Source organism: Tamandua tetradactyla, chromosome 19 (genome assembly GCF_023851605.1).
Source record: "Tamandua tetradactyla isolate mTamTet1 chromosome 19, mTamTet1.pri, whole genome shotgun sequence".
In the NCBI taxonomy this organism is placed as follows: domain Eukaryota; kingdom Metazoa; phylum Chordata; class Mammalia; order Pilosa; family Myrmecophagidae; genus Tamandua; species Tamandua tetradactyla.
Window position 1 is genome coordinate 69222833 of NC_135345.1, and position 20650 is coordinate 69243482.

The 20650-nt window shown below is 38.0% G+C and overlaps 1 protein-coding gene across 2 annotated transcripts in view; it reads left to right on the plus strand.

Moving 5' to 3' along the window:
• The first annotated feature begins 18520 nt into the window (after window positions 1–18520).
• Window positions 18521–20650, plus strand: part of STAP1 (signal transducing adaptor family member 1) — a 57172-nt gene continuing 55042 nt past the window's right edge. For both annotated transcript variants that reach the window (XM_077137010.1, XM_077137009.1), the window contains exon 1: window positions 18521–18697. In XM_077137010.1, the coding sequence (XP_076993125.1) occupies window positions 18578–18697 (120 nt within the window). In that variant the 5' untranslated portion in view covers window positions 18521–18577. The remainder of the gene's footprint in view (window positions 18698–20650) is intronic.

Below are 20650 nucleotides of genomic sequence, written 5' to 3' on the forward strand. Positions count from 1 at the left end.
CTACTAAATTCATCTGGAAGGGAAAGAGACCCAGAATAGCTAAAAGCATCCTAAAAAAGAAGAATTAAGTGGGAGGATTAACACTCCCTGACTTTAAAACCTACTATAAAGCCACAGTAATCAAAACAGCATGGTACAGGCACAAAGACAGAAGCACTGACCTGTGGAATCGAATTGAGAGTGCTGAAATAGACTACCAAATCTGTGGTCAGCTGATTTTTGACAAGGCCTTCAAATGCTCTGAACTGGGACAAAATAGTTCAATAATCGGGCATAGAAGAACTGGATATCAATAGCCAAGAGAATGAAAGAGGACCCTTATCTTATACCCTGCACAAAAATTAACTCAAAGTGAATCAAACTCCTAAATATAAGAACTAGCACCATAAAGCTTCTAGAAGAAAATGTAGGGAAATATCTTCAAGGCCTAGTAATAGGAGGTGGTTTCCTAAACTTTACACCCAAAGCATAAGCAACAAAAGAAAAAATAGATAAGTGGGAACTCCTGAAAATCAAATGCTTCTGCACCTCAAAAGACTTTTTCAAAAAGGTGAAGAGGCAGCCAACTCAATGGGAGAAAATATTTGGAAATCACATATCAGACAAAGGTTTGATTTCCTGTATATACAAAGAAATCATACAACTCAACAACAAAGAACAAACAATGAAATTATAAAATGGGCTAAAGAGATGAATAGGCATTTTTCTGAAGAGCAAATACAGATGGCTCAAAAGCACATGAAGAGATGCTCAGTTTCACCGGCTATAAGGGAGATGCAGATCAAGACTACAATGAGATACCACCTCACACCTATAAGAATGGCTGCTATTGAACGACCAGGAAACAATAAATGTTGGAAAGAATGTGGAGAAACTGGGACACTTATGCACTGCTGGTGGGAATGTACAATGGTCTAGCCACTATGGAAGGTGGTTTAGTGGTTCCTTAGGAAACTAAATGTCAAGCGGCCCTATAACCCAGCAATAACACTACTTGGTATATACCCAGAACAGCTGAAAACAATGATAGAAACAGACATTTGCACACTGATGTTCATAGCAGCATTAGTCACAATCGCCAAAAAATGGAAACAAACCAAATACCCATCAACAGATGAGTGGAGCAACAAAATGTGGTACATTAATATATATGATGGAATATGCAGTAGTATGATAAAATGACATCCTGAAGCACATGACAAGATGAATGAGCCTTGAGGACATAAGGCTGAGTGAAATTAGGCAGAAACAAAAAGACAGCTACTGTATAATTACACTTTTATGACCAGCATAAATGTATAATCAGAGACTTATAATACAGAATACAGGGGAGTTAGAGATACATAGAAGCTAGAGATGGGTGAACTGTTAGCTAATGAGGTTGAACTTCAATGTAAGAGAATAGATAGGTGTGAAGGTGATTCTCTAGTGGGTATATAAGTAATATTACCATATTGAAGATGAAGAAGATTGAAAGGGGTTGTATAGCCCTTACATGTCCCACTGACTCACATTGGAAATATGAATGAGTTCTTGTAAGAATTATTTCAAAGATATGATTCTTGTATAAAGAATGTTTAAGTCCAGGGTACAATGGGAAAACTGCTATTGCATGCTCTAAGCTATGTCCAAAAGGAAACTATCAGCAAAACCATAGCAACAGCAGAGGTAAATAATGGGGTGAGGGACAAGAATTAAGAGGAGGTTTAGATTTCCTCTTTGGTGAGGGTGTATTTATTGGTTTTCTGTCTCGTGGTGACACCGTGTCTGCCATGTGCCCTTCCAGCTGAGAGAGAAGCCCTGACTGTGTTCGCCATGTGCCTTCTCACTTGAGAGAGAAACCCTGAACTTCATCAGCCTTCTTGAACCAAGGTATCTTTCCCTGAATGGATGCCTCAGATTGGACATTTCTATTGACTTGCTTTAATTAGGACATTTTCTCAGCCTTAGAACTGTAAACTACAACTCGTTAAATTACTCCTTTTAAAAGTCATTTCATTTCTGGTATATTGCATTCTGGCAACTAGCAAACTAGAACAGATTTTGATACCAGAGAAGTGGGGTGCTGCTGCCATGATTTGCAAATACCAAACATGTTGGAACAGCTTTTTAAATGGATAAGGGGAAAGTTTTGGAGGAGTTGTGAGAAGCTTGATAGAGAAGGCCTAGAATGCTTTGAGGAGACTGTTGGTAGGAACGTGGACTCTAAAGATACCTCTGACCAGGCTCTAGACAGAAATGAGGTGTATGCTACTGCAGACTGGAAGGAAGGTGATCCTTGTTTTAAAATAGCAGCTAATCTGGCAAAATTGACTAGTGGCTTTGGCTGGAAGGCTGATTTTAAAAGCCATGAACTTGGATATTTAGCAGAAGAGATCTCCAAATTAAATGTGGAAAGTGCAGCCTGGTTTCTCCTCACAGCTTATAGTGAAATGCAACAGGAGAGAGATAAGCTGAAAACTGAACTCTTAAGTAAAAAGAAACCAGAAATTGAGATCCTGGAAAGTTCTGGGCCTCCAGAAAGGGAGACCCCAGAGAATAGTGCCATCTGTGAGGATTTAACCAAATGTGAAACCAGTCAGCCATTTCAGAGAAAGCCAGGATCGGACATAGAGTTATCCAGGAAGGATTTGTCTGATGTCTGATGGGCATGATCCAAGGCTACTGCATAGAAAGCCAACAAAAATGCTGTGGGACCTGTATAAACAGAGTCACTGCCAGGCTGGGCTCCAGGGTTCAGAGAAGGGACACATTGGAGGAAAAATAACTTCAGAGGCAAAACCATGGAGGCTGAGTTCTGAAGTTAAGAAGCCTTGGGCCAGGAGAGTGGACACACCCAAGCCCATGGAGAGGGTAAGTTTGCCCCAAAGACAGAGAACGGGCCTCCACCTGGTTGCAGTGGAAGAGTCATGCCGCCTCAGGCCTTCGAGAGGTTGAAGCACATTCCTTGGGGTTTGGGGAGCACCTGGCTGCCACCACATGGAGGGGTTTAGCATATGCCCCGGAGATGGCAGAGAGGCCGGGTTCAGCCCTGATGCTTGGAGAGGGTGGAGCCTAGAAAAATGTGGTCTCCCCAATGGCGCCCAAAGTTTCATTCAAAGAGAATGAAACCCTTGGATAGGGTGGACTGCTGCTTTCTAAAGCCCTGAGGATAAATGACTTTCAGACTTTGAAATATAATAGACTTGGCCCTGCAGGTTTTCAAAACTGCTTGGGTCCTGTGACCCCTGTGTTCCTTCTTCCCTATGGAAATGCGTATATGTATCCCATGACTTGTCCTCCTTTGTATGTTGGCAGCAAATAACTTGTTATAAGTTTTGAAAAGTCCAGAGCCAGGAAATTTTGCCTTAGGATAGACCATGCCTGTAACTAACTTTGATAGGAGTTTGTACGTTTCTAACTTTCTGTTTCATGTATATTGCCAGTGAAATGGTTTAAGGATTTCTGATATTGTTATGAAGTTAATATATTTTGTAAATGGAAAAAACGTGTCTTTTTTAAGGGCCAGAGGGTGGAATGTGCTGGTTTAAAAAGATATATGTCCCCTAGAAAAGCTATGTTTTAATCAAAATCCCATTTCATAAAGGTAGAATAATCCCTATTCAATATTGTATGTTTGAAACTGTAATCAGATCATCTCCCTGGATGATATGATTTCATCAAAGTGGTTGTTAAGCTGGATTAGGTGACGACATGTCTCAACCCATTTGGGTGGGTCTTGATTGGTTTACTGGAGTCCTATAAAAGAGGAAACATTTTGGAGAATGGGAGATTCTGAGAGAGCAGAGAATGCTGCAGCACCACAAAGCAGAGAGTCCATCATCCAGAGACCCTTGGAGATGAAGAAGGAAAACACTTCCCGGGCAGCTTCATGAAACTGGAAGCCAGGAGAGAAAGCTAGCAGATGACTCTCTGTCTGCCATGTGCCCTTCTAGATGAGTGAGAAGCCCTGACTGTGTTCACCATGTGCCTTCTCACTTGAGAGAGAAGCCCTGAACTTCATCAGCCTTCTTGAACCAAGGTATCTTTCCCTGGATGGATGCCTAAGATTGGACATTTCTATAGACTTGCTTTAATTAGGACATTTTCTCGGCCTTAGAACTGTAAACTAGCAACTTATTAAATTTCCCCTTTTAAAAGCCATTCCATTTCTGGTATATTGCATTCCAGCAGCTAGCAAACTAGGACACTTGGGAACAATGAAATGCTCTAAAATTGAGAATGTTGATGGACTGTGGACTTTAGGCCATCTACATAATGTCTGATGAATGCAGGTGGCTGAAGGATGCACTGATGGAGAAGTAGAATGGCGAACGATGGTGTATACTTATGAGCGAAGACTGTGCTGCTACAAAAAGGAACAATGTCATGAGGCATGCAATGATGCGAATGAACATGTGGGACATTTGGTGAGGCAAAATAAGTCAGGAGCAAAAAAACACAATGATATGGTCATCTTTAGACAATGCTTATAAGAAAACAAGGGCTTAGACTGTAAGCTTTTAGAGCAGACACATTAAGTGTGGAGTGGTGACTATTATTTCTGGATTTTGAGAGGTTGTTTTATACATATATAACCTGATATTTAGAGATAAGAACGAAGCTGAACAGGTTGGGGTTAAAGTAATTCAGAACGTAGGGGTAAGGAAGACACTGTCTATATTTTAGAACCACACATACTCTATGAGACCAATAGAAGAAAGGTTTATTTGATCTGGAAGTGAAATTTTCTGTAGTGCATAATCTAATTCAACCTACCTATATAGTTCATTTGAACAACTGAAGCACAGAATGAGAAAGAGATCCTTTAATCCTGTATACATTACTGTAATGCCTGAAAGCATTGTAAATTATATTAAGCAGGTAACAAAACATATTGGCAAAGTCCCCTGAGGGAGGGGAGAAAGACTATGGAACTATTAAACTTTACCAGCAGGGAGTCCCTTGATACTGTGTCAAACTTTAGGGACAGCCAAATCAATGGACCATGCCCTTGATCATAAGGCTTACTCTTGTGAAGCTTATGTAGGTAGCATAGAAGCTTAGACTACTTATAGGCATGGCTAACAGTTACTTCTGGAAGACCTCTGTTGTTGCTCAGATGTGGCTTCAGTCTCTCTAAGTCCAACTCTGCAAGTGAAATCATTGCCCTCCCCCCTACATGGGACAGAACATCCAGGGGCGAAAGTCTCCCTGGCGACGTGGGAGATAACTCCCAGGGATGAATCCAGACCTGGCACCATGGGATCAACTATTTCATCCAGACCAAATGGGGGAAAAGAAGTGTAACTAATAAAGTATCAGTGGCAGAGAGAGTTCAAATAAAGTTGAGAGGCTACTCTGGAGGTTACTCTTATGCAATCTTCAGTTAGACCTTGCTACTTATCATAACATGCCAACCCCCAACCAGGACCATTCCAGCCAATCCTAAAGAAAACCTAGGGCAATTTATAAGATTACATAAGGGTTCCATGCACTAAAGTCACTTTCCAGAAACCCACAACCTCCAGATGGGTCCCTGGTCCAGGTAAGTCCTGAAACATAGCCCAGCCTCTCCAAACATCACATAGTTCCATCTCCCTACCCCATATTAATGACAGACCCTTCCAATATAAAAAAATTAGAATTACCATAGCTCAAACTATCCTAATGAGAGGTATAGAAAAATCAAAGGTGATGGTGGAATTATACATAGAAGACAAGACCTAACAAATGAATATGAGTGCTTAATCATTAAAATGATATCTCTTTTAGTTTCCAGTATTTTAGAGCAGCTAAAAGTAAAAACCTAAAATTGTGAAATCGTAACCCATGTCAAAATTTGAAATATGTTCTACGACTAACTGTGATGCTGTGCTTGGAAACGTATAGCTTTTTTGTAGATATGTTATTGTTCACAAAAAAAGGAGGGAAAAAAAGTCGATTGTGGTGATAAAAAATCATTTAAGCCCTCTAGCCTCCTATATTCTGGAGTAGCTAGAACAACGAAAAATGTGAGAGGATCATATGGTAGCCCATGACAAACTCTGGGATCTATCCTACAACCACTTTTTGAAGAGTGTTTTGAAAACTATTGCTTTTTATTTCTTTGCTTTGTATATATGTTATACTATACAATTAAAAAAGTTTAAAAAAAAAAACACCAATTACTCTATTTTCAATGATCAAGATGATACTGATGGTCCATGGCATGAATCAATAATAGGGATACACAAAATATTACCTTTGGACACTGCAACTCAAATGCATATAAGAGGCAAAGCACAGGGTGACAGTATCATTGATACTTGAATGGAGTTCTGTGGAATCATTGATACTTGAATGGAGCTGGCTGGTTGCTTCTAACTATGCTGGATACAATTGCTTCTCTGGAGAACCCTAACTATTATTAGGTATAATAAATACAATAGAGCACCCAGGAGAAGGAGGGAAGTCTATTTCATATGACGTAGAAGGGACAACTGGATTCTTGCCAGTGGAGAATTTCTTGAGGGCAAAAGCACCATCACAGAACATGGCTCAGGCTTGGAAAAGACAGAAGAAACCATAATTTTGCTTTGGGCTGATTTCTTGATAGGAGAGCTAAACTATGGAGAACAGCACCTGGCAGTAGAGTCAATTTAAAAAGACTGTGAAAGGTATGTTTTGCATTTGTTTGTTTGTTTTTCTTAGCTCTTGTATTCAATGACATTTCTATCATATCACTAACTGGATACACACTTAAAGAACCGAAAGCTCGTCCTAAATAGTAGTGTTTGCACACAAAATTACTAAAATGTACAGTGAACAAAAACACTTTCCCTTTTCTGTATGACAAAAAAGGGAAAGGAAATGATGGCCCACCCAAAGGAAAAAATGAAATTTCAGAAACCACCAACAAAGAAGACTTGACTTTGAACATACCAAAGACTTTTTAAAAAAAATGTAATTCAATATGCTCAAAGAGATTAAAACAAAACATAGAAAACAATTAAAGGATATCAGGAAAACAACAAATGAACAATATGAAAATCTCATAAAAGCTAGAAATTTTAAAAAAGAATGAAACAGAAATACTGAAGTTAAATGTCATCATAATGGAAACAAAACATTCTCTAGATGTGGACAACAGGAAATTAGAACTGGGAGAAGAAAAGGTCAGTGAACTCAAAGATAAGACAGGTGAAACAATTCAGCCTGAGGAGCAGAAACAAAAAAGATGGAAAAAAGTGAACAGATCCTATCAACATGTAGAACAACATCAAGCATGCAATATATGTATTATGGGAGTCCAAAAAGGAGAAGAAAGATACAAAAGGACAGAAGGAATATTCAAAGAAATAATTTCAGACAACTTCCCATATTTAATGGAAAACATGAATATAGACATTATAGAAACCCAAGCAACCTCAAACAGGAAAATCTCAGAAGAAACCACACTTATGTGCATAATATTCAAACTGTCAAATGCCAAGGACAAAGGGAGAGTTCTGAAAGTTGCAGGAGAAAAACAACATGTCATATATAAGGGATCCCCTATAGATTAAGTGCCAATTTCTCACTCAAAATCATGGAGACAAGAAAGCAGTGAAATAGAAATATTTAAATTGCTGAAGGAAAATAATCATTAACCAATAATTTTATATATGATGAGACTTTCTTTAAAAAATGTAGAGAGATTAAGACATTCCCAGTTAAACAAAAGCTGAGGAAATTCATAACCACTAAACCTGCCCTACAAGTAATGCTAAATGGAGTTCTTCAAACTGAAAGGAAAGGATACTAGATAGTAGACCAAAGCAGCATACAGAAATAAAGATCACTAATAAAGGTAACTTATAATTACCAATCTGGGTGATTATAAATGCCAGTACTATTGTATTTTTGATAGGTAACTCCATTTTTCTTACAAATACACAAAAAGTAATGATAAAGCTATAGTTTTGGATTACAATGTATAAAGATATAATTCTTAACAAGTACCACAAAAAGGTTTGATGATGGGGGTGGGGCAAAGAAACAATGTTTGTATATGTTATTAAAGTTAACTTGGTATAAAATAAAACATGACTGTTTATAGATTTAGGATGCTAAATTTGAGACCCTTGGTAACCACTAAGAAAATATATGAAATATATGTACAGAATGAAATGAGAAGGGACCCAATAAAGTACACTACAAAAAAATCCAATAAATATGAAAGTAAGCTTGGAAAGAGGAACCAAGGGACACAATGTGTATAAAATTTACAATAACAAATAGTGAAATTGTAGAAGAAAGTCCTGTATTATTGGTAGTTACTTTGTATATGAATGGATTAAACTGTCCAGGCAAGAGGCAGAAATTTGCTAAATGGATAAAGAACCATGACTCTATATGCTCTTCACAAGAGACTGACCTTAAATTCAAATACATAATAGTTTGAAAGTGAAAGGGTAGGAAAAAATATTCCACTCAAATAATAACCAAAAGAGATCTGGGTAGCTATAGTAATATCGGATTCAACAAACTTTACGCCAAGGACTGTTAGAAGGGACTAAAAAAGACACTATATAGCAACAAAGGAAGCTATCCAATAAGAATATTTAACAATTATTTATAAGAGCCCCAAAATATAGGCAGCAAGTATTAGCATATTTGTAGAAAGAGATGACTCTGCATTATTAGCAGAAAAATTCAACATATCCTTTTAATAATGGAAGGACTATCTAAAAAGGAGATCAGTAGATATATTGAATAATACTATTAACCAACCAGCCGTAATAGACATATATAGAATATTGCACTCAACTGTAGCAGAATACACATTGTTCTCTATCACATATTGGTCATTCTCTAAGATAAACCATTTGTTAGACAACAAAAAATGTCTCAGTAAATTTGAAAATATTGAAATCACAAACTGTATCTTCACCTACAATGGAATGAAGCTAGAAGTAAAAAACAGGAAGAACTGAAAATTTCAAAACTATGTACAAATTAAACAACACATTCTTAAACAACCAGTAGGTCCATGAGGAAATCTCAGGGCAATTAGAAAATATCTTGTGGCAAATGAAAATGAAAACACGACATTCCAAAATGCATGGGATGCTGCAAGCCTGCATGAGAAGGAAATTTATAGTTCTATAAATTAAAAAAAGGAAGACCTCAAATCAAATCTCTAACCTCACAACTAGAGGAACTAGACATGAAGAGCGAGAAGGAAGGAAATAACAAAGATTAAAATGGAGACAAATGAAGTAAAGAATAAGAAAACAATAGAGGTAATCAACAAAACCAGTTATTGGTTCTTTGAAATGAACAATAAAGCAAACAAAAAAAACCGTTAGCTAGACTGACAAAGAAAAAGAGAGGAAACAAAATCACAAATGAAGGATGTATTACTCCCAACCTCACAGAAATAAAAAGATTATAAGAGGATACTATGAACAATTGAATGTGAACAAATTGGATAACCTAGCTGAAAGGACAAATCATAGAAACTCAGAACTATATACGCTGTCTCATGAAAAAAGAGATCTTAATAGATAAAAAATAAGTAAGAAGATTGAACTAATAATCAAAAATCTCCCAACAAAAAAAGTCCAGGACAGGGGAATTTTATCAAACATTCCAAGAAGAATTAACCCCAAACTGCTCAACTCTTCCAAAAAATTGAAGTTGAGGGAACCCTCCCTAATTCATTTTGCAAGTCCAGCATGACCTTTACACCAAAGATAAAGATACCTCCAATATTTCTTATGAATATAGTGCAAAAATCCTTAGCAAAATACTAGCAAATCCAAAAGTTTATTAAAATAATTATACACCATGATCAAGTAACAAGGGTTGTTCACCATGAGAAAATCAATAAATACAATACTCTACATTAAGAGAATAAAGGAAAAAATCCCACACAATTATCTCACTTGATGCAGAAAAGGCACTTGACAAAATCCAGCACCTTTCCTTGACAAACATTTAGGAAACTAATGAAACTTTCTCAACACTGTAAAAAGCATATATGAAAAACCTACAGCGAACATCATACTCAATGGTAACAGATTGAAAGCTTATCCTTTAAGATCAGGAACAAGATGAGGATGTCCACCCTCATCCCTGTTATTCAACATTGTACTGTAAGTTCTCACCCAAGCCATTAGGCAACAGAAAGAGATAAAAGGCACCTGAATTGGAAGGGAGGAAGTAAAACATTCCCTATCTGCAGATGGCATGATCTTATATACAGAAAACTCTGAAAATGCACAAAAAGTTCCTAAAGTTAATATATGAATTCAGGAAAGGGGTGGTATACAAGATTAACACCCCCAAATCAGTAGTGTTTCTATACACTAATACTGAACAGTCCAAAGAAGAAATCTAGAAAAAAAATTCAATTTACAGTAGCAACTAAAAGAATCAAATAACAAAAGGTATAAAGGACTTGTACACAAAAAACTACAAAACATTGCTAAAAGAAATCATAGAAACCTAAACAAGTGGAAGGACACTTTATGTTCCTGGATTTAACATCTTAAATATAGTTGTGCTAGTTAGATTCAGTTGTCAACTTGGCTAGGTGAAGATTCCAGTTATACTGCTGTGGACATGAGCTGATGGTATGTGAACCTCATCTGTTCCCGATTATACCTGCAGTTGGCTGGGAGGCATGCTTGCTGCAATGAATGACGTTAGACTTAATTGGCTGGTGCTTAAATGAGAGAGTGCAACATAGCACAACCCAAGCAGCTCAGCGTACCTGATCTCAGCACTTGCAGTTCAGCCCATGCTTTTGGAGGGGCAGAAAGAAATCACCTCAGAGAAAGTTGTTGAAACCCAGAGGCCTGGAGAGAAGGCCAACAGAGACCACCTTGTGCCTTCCCATGTAAGAAAGAACCTCCGTTGAAAGTTAGCTGCCTTTCCTCTGAAGAGCTAATGAAATAAATCCCCTTTTATTAAAAGCCAATCCATCCCTGGTGTGTTGCATTCCAGCAGCTAGCAAACTAGAACAATAGTTAAGATGTCAATTCTACCCAAAGCAATCTACAAACTCAATGCAATTCCAATCAAAATTCCAACAGCCTTATTTGCAGAGTGGAAAAGCCAATCATCAGATTTATATAGGAAAGTAAATGGCATCTATTGTACATAACAGGTTGCTTTTCTCTGGCATTTTCAGAACTCTCTTCTTGACTTTTGAATTTGACAGTTTGATCAGTACATGAAGGGGCATATTTTTCCTTAAGTGTACCCAGTTTATTGCTCTCTGGTCTTCTTGGATGTATATATTCATATCTTTTCATAAATTTGGGAAGTTTTCTGTCATTATTTCTTTGAATATTTCTTCTGCCCCTTTCTGTCTTTTTTCTTCTTCTGGAATATATGTAATGAATATATTCGTATATGTGATGGTGTCCCAGAGGCCTCTTAGACAACTTTAACTTTTACTAATTCTTTTTTCTTTTTCTTCCTCAGGATGAAGCACTTCAATTGTCTTGTCTTCAAGTTCCTTGATTCTTTCTTCTGCCAGCTCCAATATGCTGTTGAAACCCTCCTGGGAAGTTTTCATTTCAGCCTTGTAATCTTTAGTTGCATATTGTACATTTTAATATTTTAACCTCTTAACTCTGGGTTTTATTTCCTAAGATACCTGTTTCTTGAGATTATTACCAGCTGGTGATATGACAGAGATTTTTTTTTTTTTACATGGACAGGCACCGGGAATCGAACCCAGGTCCTCGGGCATGGCAGGCAAGCACTCTTACCTGCTGAGCCACCGTGGCCCACCCCAGAGATTTTCTTGAGTTGTCCGCCCTCTTATCAGAAAGGTCTATCCAAGGCAAATGCAAAGTGCAGAGTCCTCCTTGTTTATTCTGTGTCTGTTTCCTGTCCTTGGCTTATGCTTGCTAATGACCTTAGGAGTTCCTGTTTATAGGATTTTTAATGGCCCCTTATTTCCCAGGAGACAGAACTTGTTCTCTCCTGGGTGTCCCACTGCGGAGAGGAGAGGTCCTCACTGGAGAGGAGTTTCCAAAGTCGGTCTTTCCCAGCCAATATAAGGCTAGGGACCCACAAAGAGAGCACTGACTTGTTCCAAATTTCCCTGGGCAGGGGGTGAGAGAGAGGTCGGGAAGGGTTCCTGGAGTTTCTTCCACAGCTCCCTGAAGCTGCACTTTCTTGACTTGCCCAGCAAATGCAGCCTTTCAACAGTGCTCTGCAGTTCTAAGCAAGTGTACCATCTTTAAGTATCCTCCACTGCCTTTTTCTGGAAGAGATGAGGGAGAAAAGTTGAAACAATGTCCACCATGAGAGCAAGCACTCAGTGAATAGTTAATTGAAAGCTGTGGTCAGTGAAGTGCCATGGAAATGCAAAGGTGAGAGTGAAAGACTTTTCCTTTGGGGATGGGGAAGACTTCAGGAAATCTTCACAGACAAGGTTGCATTCATCCTAGGTCTTGAAGGGTGTAGGAGGTTGCCATAGAAACAATAGGAAGGAATGGAATCCAAGCAAAGAGTACAATGTTTGAAAGGCATGAGGAGATAGGAAAGAACAGGGTGGCATTGAGAAAAATGAGAGTAACCCAAATTACTGGAGCATAGGGTATTTTGTGAAGAGTTGAGGCTTAAAAGGGCCATATTATGAAGGACTTTATGTGCCACTAAAAATATTTAGTGTTGAATGAAAAAAATAAAGAAGGAACCTCAAAAGCCATGTGTGCTGGTTTGAAAGGAAGTATGCCCCCTAAGAAAAGCCATGTTTTAATATAAATCCCATTTCATAAAGGTAGAATAATCTCTATTCAATGCTGTATGTTTGAAACTGTAATGAGATCATCTCCCTGGTTGATGTGATTTAATTAAGATTGGTTGTTAAACTGGATTAAGGGACGACATGTCTCCACCCATTAGGGTGGGTCTCGATTGGTTTATTGGAATCCTATAAAAGAGGAAATATTTTGGAGAATGAGAGATTCAGAGAGAGCAGAACGATATAGCCACGAGAAGCATAGTCCAGTAGCCAGCGACCTTTGGAGATGAAGAAGGAAAATGCCTCCCGGGGAGCTTCACAGAACAGGAAGCCAGGAGAAGACACTAGCAGATGATGCGTGTTCACCATGTGCCCTTCCAGATGAGAGAGGAACCCTGACTGTGTTCACCATGTGCCTTTCTACTTGAGAGAGAAACCCTGAACTTCATTGGCCTTCTTGAACCAAGGTATCTTTCCCCAGATGCCTTTGATTGGACAGTTCTATAGACTTGTTTTAATTGGGACATTTTCTCAGCCTTATAACTGTAGACTAGCAACTTATTAAATTCCCCCTTTTAAAAGCCATTCCATTTCTGGTATATTGCATTCCGGCAGCTAGCAAAACCTAGCTAGCAAGCTAGAACACCATGGCAACCCATTAATGGGTTTTAAACAGGAGAGTAAATTGATCATACTGCTCTTTAAATGAGTAAGAGAAGAAAAGAGTAGAAACTAGGAGATTACTTAAAGGACTATGGCAGCTCTTTAGACAAAGTCATTTAGTCCACCCTCTCAGTTCCTAAATTAGACAGCTGTCATCCTAGAGCAATGAAGTGGTTTGCTCAGGTCTTAGAGCTGGTTAGAAGCAAAACTGGCCTCTCTCTCCATTCCCAGGTACATTTTGCTACTACATTTCCTTAACTACAAATTCATTAATTACCACCTAAGATTTGAGAAATCTACAAAAGAATTTCCATTATAATGGTACATACTGTAAGAGTGCTGGTAATTGTGGACAGGCCTGACTGGCTAATGATGTTTCAGGAGGATTTTTGCATTTTGTAGTTTTTTTTTCGTAGGGCATGACTTGATTCTTGGTATATTAAGGATTAATTTGACCAGAAAATCAAAAAACCAAAGCGACTTACAGAGTCTGATGAACTAGTTTTCCTTTAATTTTACTTATTTAAAAAATGTAAGACCTGGCAGTGTGGGAGATGACTCCCAGGGATGAGCCTGACCCTGGCACCATGGGATCCACACCACTGTCCTGACCAAAAGGGGGAAAAGAAGTGCAACAAATAAGGTATCAGTGGCTGAAGGAGTTCAAATAGAGTTGGAAGGCTACTCTGGAGGTCATCCTTATGCAAGCTTCAGTTAGACTTTGCTACCTATCATAACTTGCCAACCCTCAAATAAAACCATTCCTGCCAATCCTAAAGAACACCTAGGACATCATATAAGATTTTACAAAGGTTCCATTCACTGGGGTAAGTTTCCTGAAACCTACAACCTCCAGATGGGTCCCTGAACCAGAAAAGTCCTGAAATGCAAAGGGGCCAGCCTCTCCAGAACATCAACTAGTTCCATCCTCCTATCCCATGTTATTACCAGCCTCTTCCAACATGAAAAAGTTAGAATGGGTATAGCCCAAATATCCCTACAGAGTGGGAGAAAGATCAAAGATGACAGTGGAGTTATACAGAGAAAGTAAGGTTAAAAATGAGTATGATTGCTGAATAATATTGATATTTCTTTTAGTCTCCACTATCTTGGAGCAGCTAGAAGTAAAACCTAAAATTCTGGAATTGTAACCCATACCAAACTCTTAAATCTGTTCTACAATTAATTGTGGTGATGTGCTTTGAAATTTATTTCTTTTTTTTCATATAGATATTATTTTTAATAAAAAAGAAAAAAGTCAATTGTAATGATAAATGCACAGCTATATGGTGATATTGTGACCCACTGATTGTATACTTTGGATGATTACATGGTATATGAATATATAAGATATCTCAATGAAATGTTTTTTAAAAAGTAAGAAAGAAATAATTGACCAGATGGTCATTTCACGAAAGTATTCCTTCATTTATATTTTTTCTAGAGGCATTCATGTGTCTTTCCATGAAGCTTTCTGGCTACAGTCAATGACTTCTTTTCTCATATTCCAGACTCTGATGATTTCCAGGTCCCTATCTCCTGTTTCCCCTTCTTCTTTTTATTTATCAGTTCTCATCCCTCCTTTCTATTCCTTTCTGTATTTTATCAGCTATCAGCTGCCAAGAAAGTGGATTAGGTCATTTATCCAATCAGGAGGATTTCCTTTGTCATTCAGGTCACTTTCTTAGTTCACTATAATGAAAAATAGTTATTATTTTGTCTCAAAAATTAATTTGTACCTTTATCATTTGGAGGTTTGGGTAGCAGAAAGCAGGTCTAGGCATAAGGCAAGACAGTAATTTTGAATGTTTGTCTTACTTGATTTTTAGTCTGGATTTTGTTTCTAATTTAATCCAGAAACCAATTTGCACTAGAAAGCCTGAAAATTATTCTGAAAATGCATGTCATGGTCAGGTTCATGTGTTAACTTGACCAAGTGGTGGTATCTGTTTGTCTGGCTGGGGAAGTGCTAGCCTGTCTGTTGCAGTGAGGACATTTCATAGAGTTGAATCATGATCATGGCAGCTGCATCCGCAGCTGATTCCATTTGTAATCAGCCAAGGGGAGTGTGCCAGTCTGAATCTGTGGTGGACCCCAGAAAAGCCATGCCCTTTGATCCTCATTCAATATTGCTGGGTGTAAGCATTTTGATTCTATGAAGATGTGACCCACCCAATTGTGGGTGGTAACTTTTGATTAGATGATTTCCATGGAGGTGTGTCTCCACCCACTGAAGGTGGAGTTGCTTGCTGGAATCCTTTAAAAGAGGAAACATTTTGGAGAGAGCCCCTTTTGGTAGAGCCACTAGAAAGTCAGCAGATGCCGCCATGTTCACCATGTGCCCTTCCAGCTGAGAGAGAAACACCGAACATCCTCGGCCTTCTTGAACCAAGGTATCTTTCTCCAGATGCCTTAAATTGGACCTTTCTATAGACTTGCTTTAATTGGGATATTTTCTCAGGCTTAGAACTGTAAACTAGCAACTTATTAAATTCCCCTTGTTAAAAGCTATTCCGTTTCTGGTATGTTGCATTTTCGGCAGCTAGCAAACTAGAACAGGGAGTGTCTTCTGCAATGAGTGATGCTCAGTCTAATCACTAGAAGCCTTTTAAGGTGGAATCAGAAGAGACAGGCTCTCTTCATGCTTCAGCTGGTGAGCCTCTCTGTGGATTTCCTCCAGACCCTCCCTCGGAATTGTCGGCTTCACAGCCTGCCCTGCAGATTTTGAACTCTGCGTTCCCACGGTCACGTGAGACACTTTTATAAATTTTACATTTGTGAGTGTCCCCTGTTGATTCTGTTTCTCTAGAGAACCCTAACTAATACAAAGCATGATAAAAATCACCTTAGCCATGGGTTCTTTAAATAGATCTGCCCCATCCACACCCACTCAATAGTCTGGGAACAGGTGATGGTCAAACTAATGGTGATTATTCCTTGTCTCTTCTAATTTACATTTTTTTCTCTACTTCTGTCTGGTTGCCTAGATTACCTGCCTTCTACTTGGACTTTCAATTCTAGTTTCAAACTGTCTTTACTTTGATAATCCATCTGGACACTCTTCTCTGGTTGACTCATATTCAGTTTGTATTATTCTACCTATACTTTATAGACAATTCGACTTCCTATATCCACAGTTGCAGATTCATGGTTTGAATCATGAGTTCTCCCCTTTAGGAAAGGAGGATAGACAGAAGATTTCTGAGACTAGGCTGTTTGAACAAGGGAGAATACTCAGGCTAGGGCTATAGTAAAGCTAGAGTAGTTCTGAACTACTGAGGGTGACATAGGAAATGGTGGAATGTCTCAGGACCCTTGCGAGAGAAATCAGAATTCTTTTATGCTCCCTTACTCCATAGTGCCCTTCCCTGCCAGGACCACATCCAGTCTCTCAAGGACCACTTTGCACAACAACTATTGAGTGCATTTCAGCTCCAGAGTATCTCTACATGACTCATTAAATCACTGTGATGTCCGCATCCATGCATCATAACATCAGTGATCCACAGCTCAGAAAGTATAAAGTACAAAATAAACATTTGAAAATTAACAGCTTTTTCTCCTGCACATTTGCCAAATAGCCACTGGTAACCTGTATATTCTGAATACTTACAAAAAATGTTTTAATTTCCTAGGCTGCTCAAGCAAATAACCATTGAAATGGGTCAACTTTAAAAGTGGGAATTTATTAGCTTGTGGTTTTGAAGCTAAAAGGAAGTCCAAATTAAGGTGTCACCCAAGGCAATGCTTTTTTTCCTGAAGATCAGTATTTGGGGGCTGGCTGCTGGCAATCCTTGGTCTTAGGTTTGTCACATGGCAAGGCACGTGGTGAATATCCTGACCTCTCCTTTCTCTTCTGGGTTCTGTGAACTTTCAGTTTCTTGCTTCCATGGCTTTCTCTCTCTGTCTGCCTGAACTTCCCTCTGCTTATGAAGGACTTCATTAACAGGATGAAGACCCATCCTGACTGAGGCAGACCACACCATCTGTTTTGTTTGTGTGCATCTGTGTGCGCGCTTTTTGTGATTTATCAAAAAACAAAACAAAACAAAAGACACCGCAGGGTAACAAGTACACCTTTTTACTCATACTTACGAAACAAAACAAAATGAAGGCCCAATCATGGCAGGTGATTTAAATACTTATTAAAATATACAGCAATGGTTATGTTCTACAATGGACTCTCTTGTACTGTAAGCTTTTAAAAACATATTTGCTCTCCCCAAACCTGAATAGGCCCATAATTCCTTGGCTCTGAATTACTTTGCAGCCTTAGATCACAATAAGTTCCCTTAATTTATAATTCTCATATCCTAAAATAATTGAAGGCCCATTAGAGAAATCTTTGCTGTGCTCTGCTCTTCCTGTAAAGGGTTCAGATTCAGCCTATGGTGCCAAAAATAACTGACTGGCTCTGCAGTTCAATCAGAAAATTAATCGTTTGCTCTGACAATTGGCAAACTCAAATTATGTCAATGTCAGATTATTCACCAGAGGATATATATATTGGGGGGGGGGGCATGGTATCTTAACTGAAGTAATCTCATCAAAAGGTCCTATTTACAAGGGGTTCACACCCACAAGAATGTATCAAATTTAAGAACATGTTTTCTGGGGTACATACAGAGTCACCATAAAAAAGTGAAAATTCCTAGTGTTCCATAACTGTAGTTTATATTTCGTGAACTATCAAAATGGAAAGGGATAAGGAAAACAACTTTCTTTTAAAAAAATGTTTTTGAACAAAGCTTGGATCTGTAATATATATGCTTAACAGAAACAGTGCTAATAAAAAATTATCCTATGAGGCAATTTTTAATGAAGTGCAGTCTATTCAAGCCATGTCTTTTGGGAATAAAAATGGATAGCAAAGAACAAAAACACAACTGTGTCCCCTAAAGTGCATAATCTCTACACCTGTTCTTTTCATCCTGGGATGAAGTTAATCTTCTGTTTATTTTGCTATTGTAAATCAGAGTACATGTAGTTTACTCAGAGATAGCCCTCTTAAAGCTGGTCTATACCTGTTCTTTCTTACCTCACAAAAAGCAAAGGAAAATAAGTGTCTGTGTGTGTTCTGTTGGTGGTGTTGGTGGTTTAAAAAGCAAGTTGGGACTTCCTCTTTGAACAGTTACTTTTTCCTCTTACACAGGGTGATCTCATTTTGTTTGAGGCTGGATACAAAGCATACATCAAAGAGAGGGTATGATGGCAAAGAAGCCCCCCAAACCAGCCCCTCGCAGGATCTTCCAGGAAAGGTTAAAGATTACTGCTTTACCATTGTACTTTGAAGGTTTCCTTTTAGTCAAGCGGTCAGAATACCAGGTAAGTCTAAAGCAGATCATGTTAAACCAGAAGCTTCTGTCTAAATATAAAATGCACTTCACAGTGATGTGATGTGATAAGTCCTTCTTGTTTCTGTTGTATTTAAATTCTTTCTCTTCCTTAAACTCAGAAAAATGATTCTAATTTTGCATGTTAAGTAAAATATACAGCTTAAATAGTTATCTAAATGTAATATATAATATTCTAATAGTATTATTTAGAAATTATGTATTCTCATGTAGTAATACTCCATGTAAATGATTTAAACATACAAAAAAAGAAATCAATAAAGATGAAATAAGACAAATATAATTAGATATTCTAAAAATTTCTTCTCAATGGGTCATGTTGCCCACCCTTTAAGGTTTATACACCCCACTTTGGAGACCAATACGCAGAACCCTTTCTTAGGAAAATGCACATGACTTGCTCACCCCACCCCCCAAAAAAATAGAATGAGAACTTTTCATAGGGCGGGGTGCATATAAAGGAACTTAACGGGATTTTGCATTATGACCCATTTTCAATAAGAAAAAGGCACTAGGGTTACAAGAAATATAAGTATCAGTCCAACTATGGAACTTTGGCAATTCCTTTACATTTTTTTAAAAATCCTAGTTTCCTCTTTTTAAAATAGTTAAGTACTCTCTTGCATGCATGCCTAAATGAGTTTCTGTGATGACTAAATGCACTATCAAATAAAAAGTACATTTTCTTGAGATGTTATCATATGGCAGGTCTCTTGATAGGTTCTTAACATCCTGTCACTTGGATCCATACAATAACTGTTCTGGGTAGAAATTATTTAACCCACTTCACAGACTGTTGAGTTATGGCTCAAAGAGGTTATTCTCTCAAACTCAAGTTCTAATTCAATTAGATTGTGAGCTTCTAAAGGTTAGGAGTGGTTTAATCTCTAGGTATTTCATTACATTGAGCTTAATGATAAATTCAGTAGACTTTCAAGAACATTTGTTTGAATGAAAATGAGACAATGATCTTAAAATCTGAATGCTACATCATCTAATGTTTCTGAAGCTAGTGGTAAATTCAGAAATCCCATTTCTCAATTTTTTTTTTTACCTCAGTGATTAGTCCTGAATATATTTCATCCAAAGACGTGCTCTTCAAAGTTAATTTTTAAAATGTTTATGTATCTCTTGTAGATAAAAATAGATACCTCGATGTTGGTAACTGAGATTGATATCTATAAATGACTCAGTTATACTGGTATTCATGGTGTTTTTCAGAAACGACACTAAGACTGTGACCAGCAGGTCTCTGCACACTAAATACAAATTCAATCTGCCCTTAAGTACATGGTTGTGGTTGCAGTTCACAGGGTTTGTTGCTATTTGTAATACTACTTTTCCTCCAGGTGGTCTTTGGTCTTAACTCAGTACCTTTACACTTGCTTTTTTCCCCAAACTAATAAGTCCTCTTTAATCTTTTCTACAAATCTATGTGTTTGCTACCTCCAAAGTTCCCATTTTCCCCGATTAACTCTACACAATTCATATAATTGGCTGAACCCTTCTGTCTGCTTTTTCACTTTACTTTAAGTAATTTGTACTTATGTGTTGGCTTGTGAGAGTTTAATATTTTTCTATATTTATTCTATTTTCAAGTGTAGCCTGTGTTTTTTTAATGAGGACCACAGATGGATGTCTATATGCCCATACAGAGGGAGCCCAATAAGCACTGAGTGACAGCTGGTGATTTTAGTTTTACTGTGTTATGGTAGGTTAATAGTAATGAGACTGATAAAGATGAACAGATGGCAGAAGTCGACTTCAGAGTTTCTCTTGCTTTCCTTTCCGTTATAAAATCATTGAATCTTGGGATTGAACTGGATCTTAGATGCCATACTTCAGTAAAACTACACAATCAACCAGTGTTTAAGTCTCCTGAATGATATGCCTACATTTTGATCTGCCCTTGCACTCTCCGTCA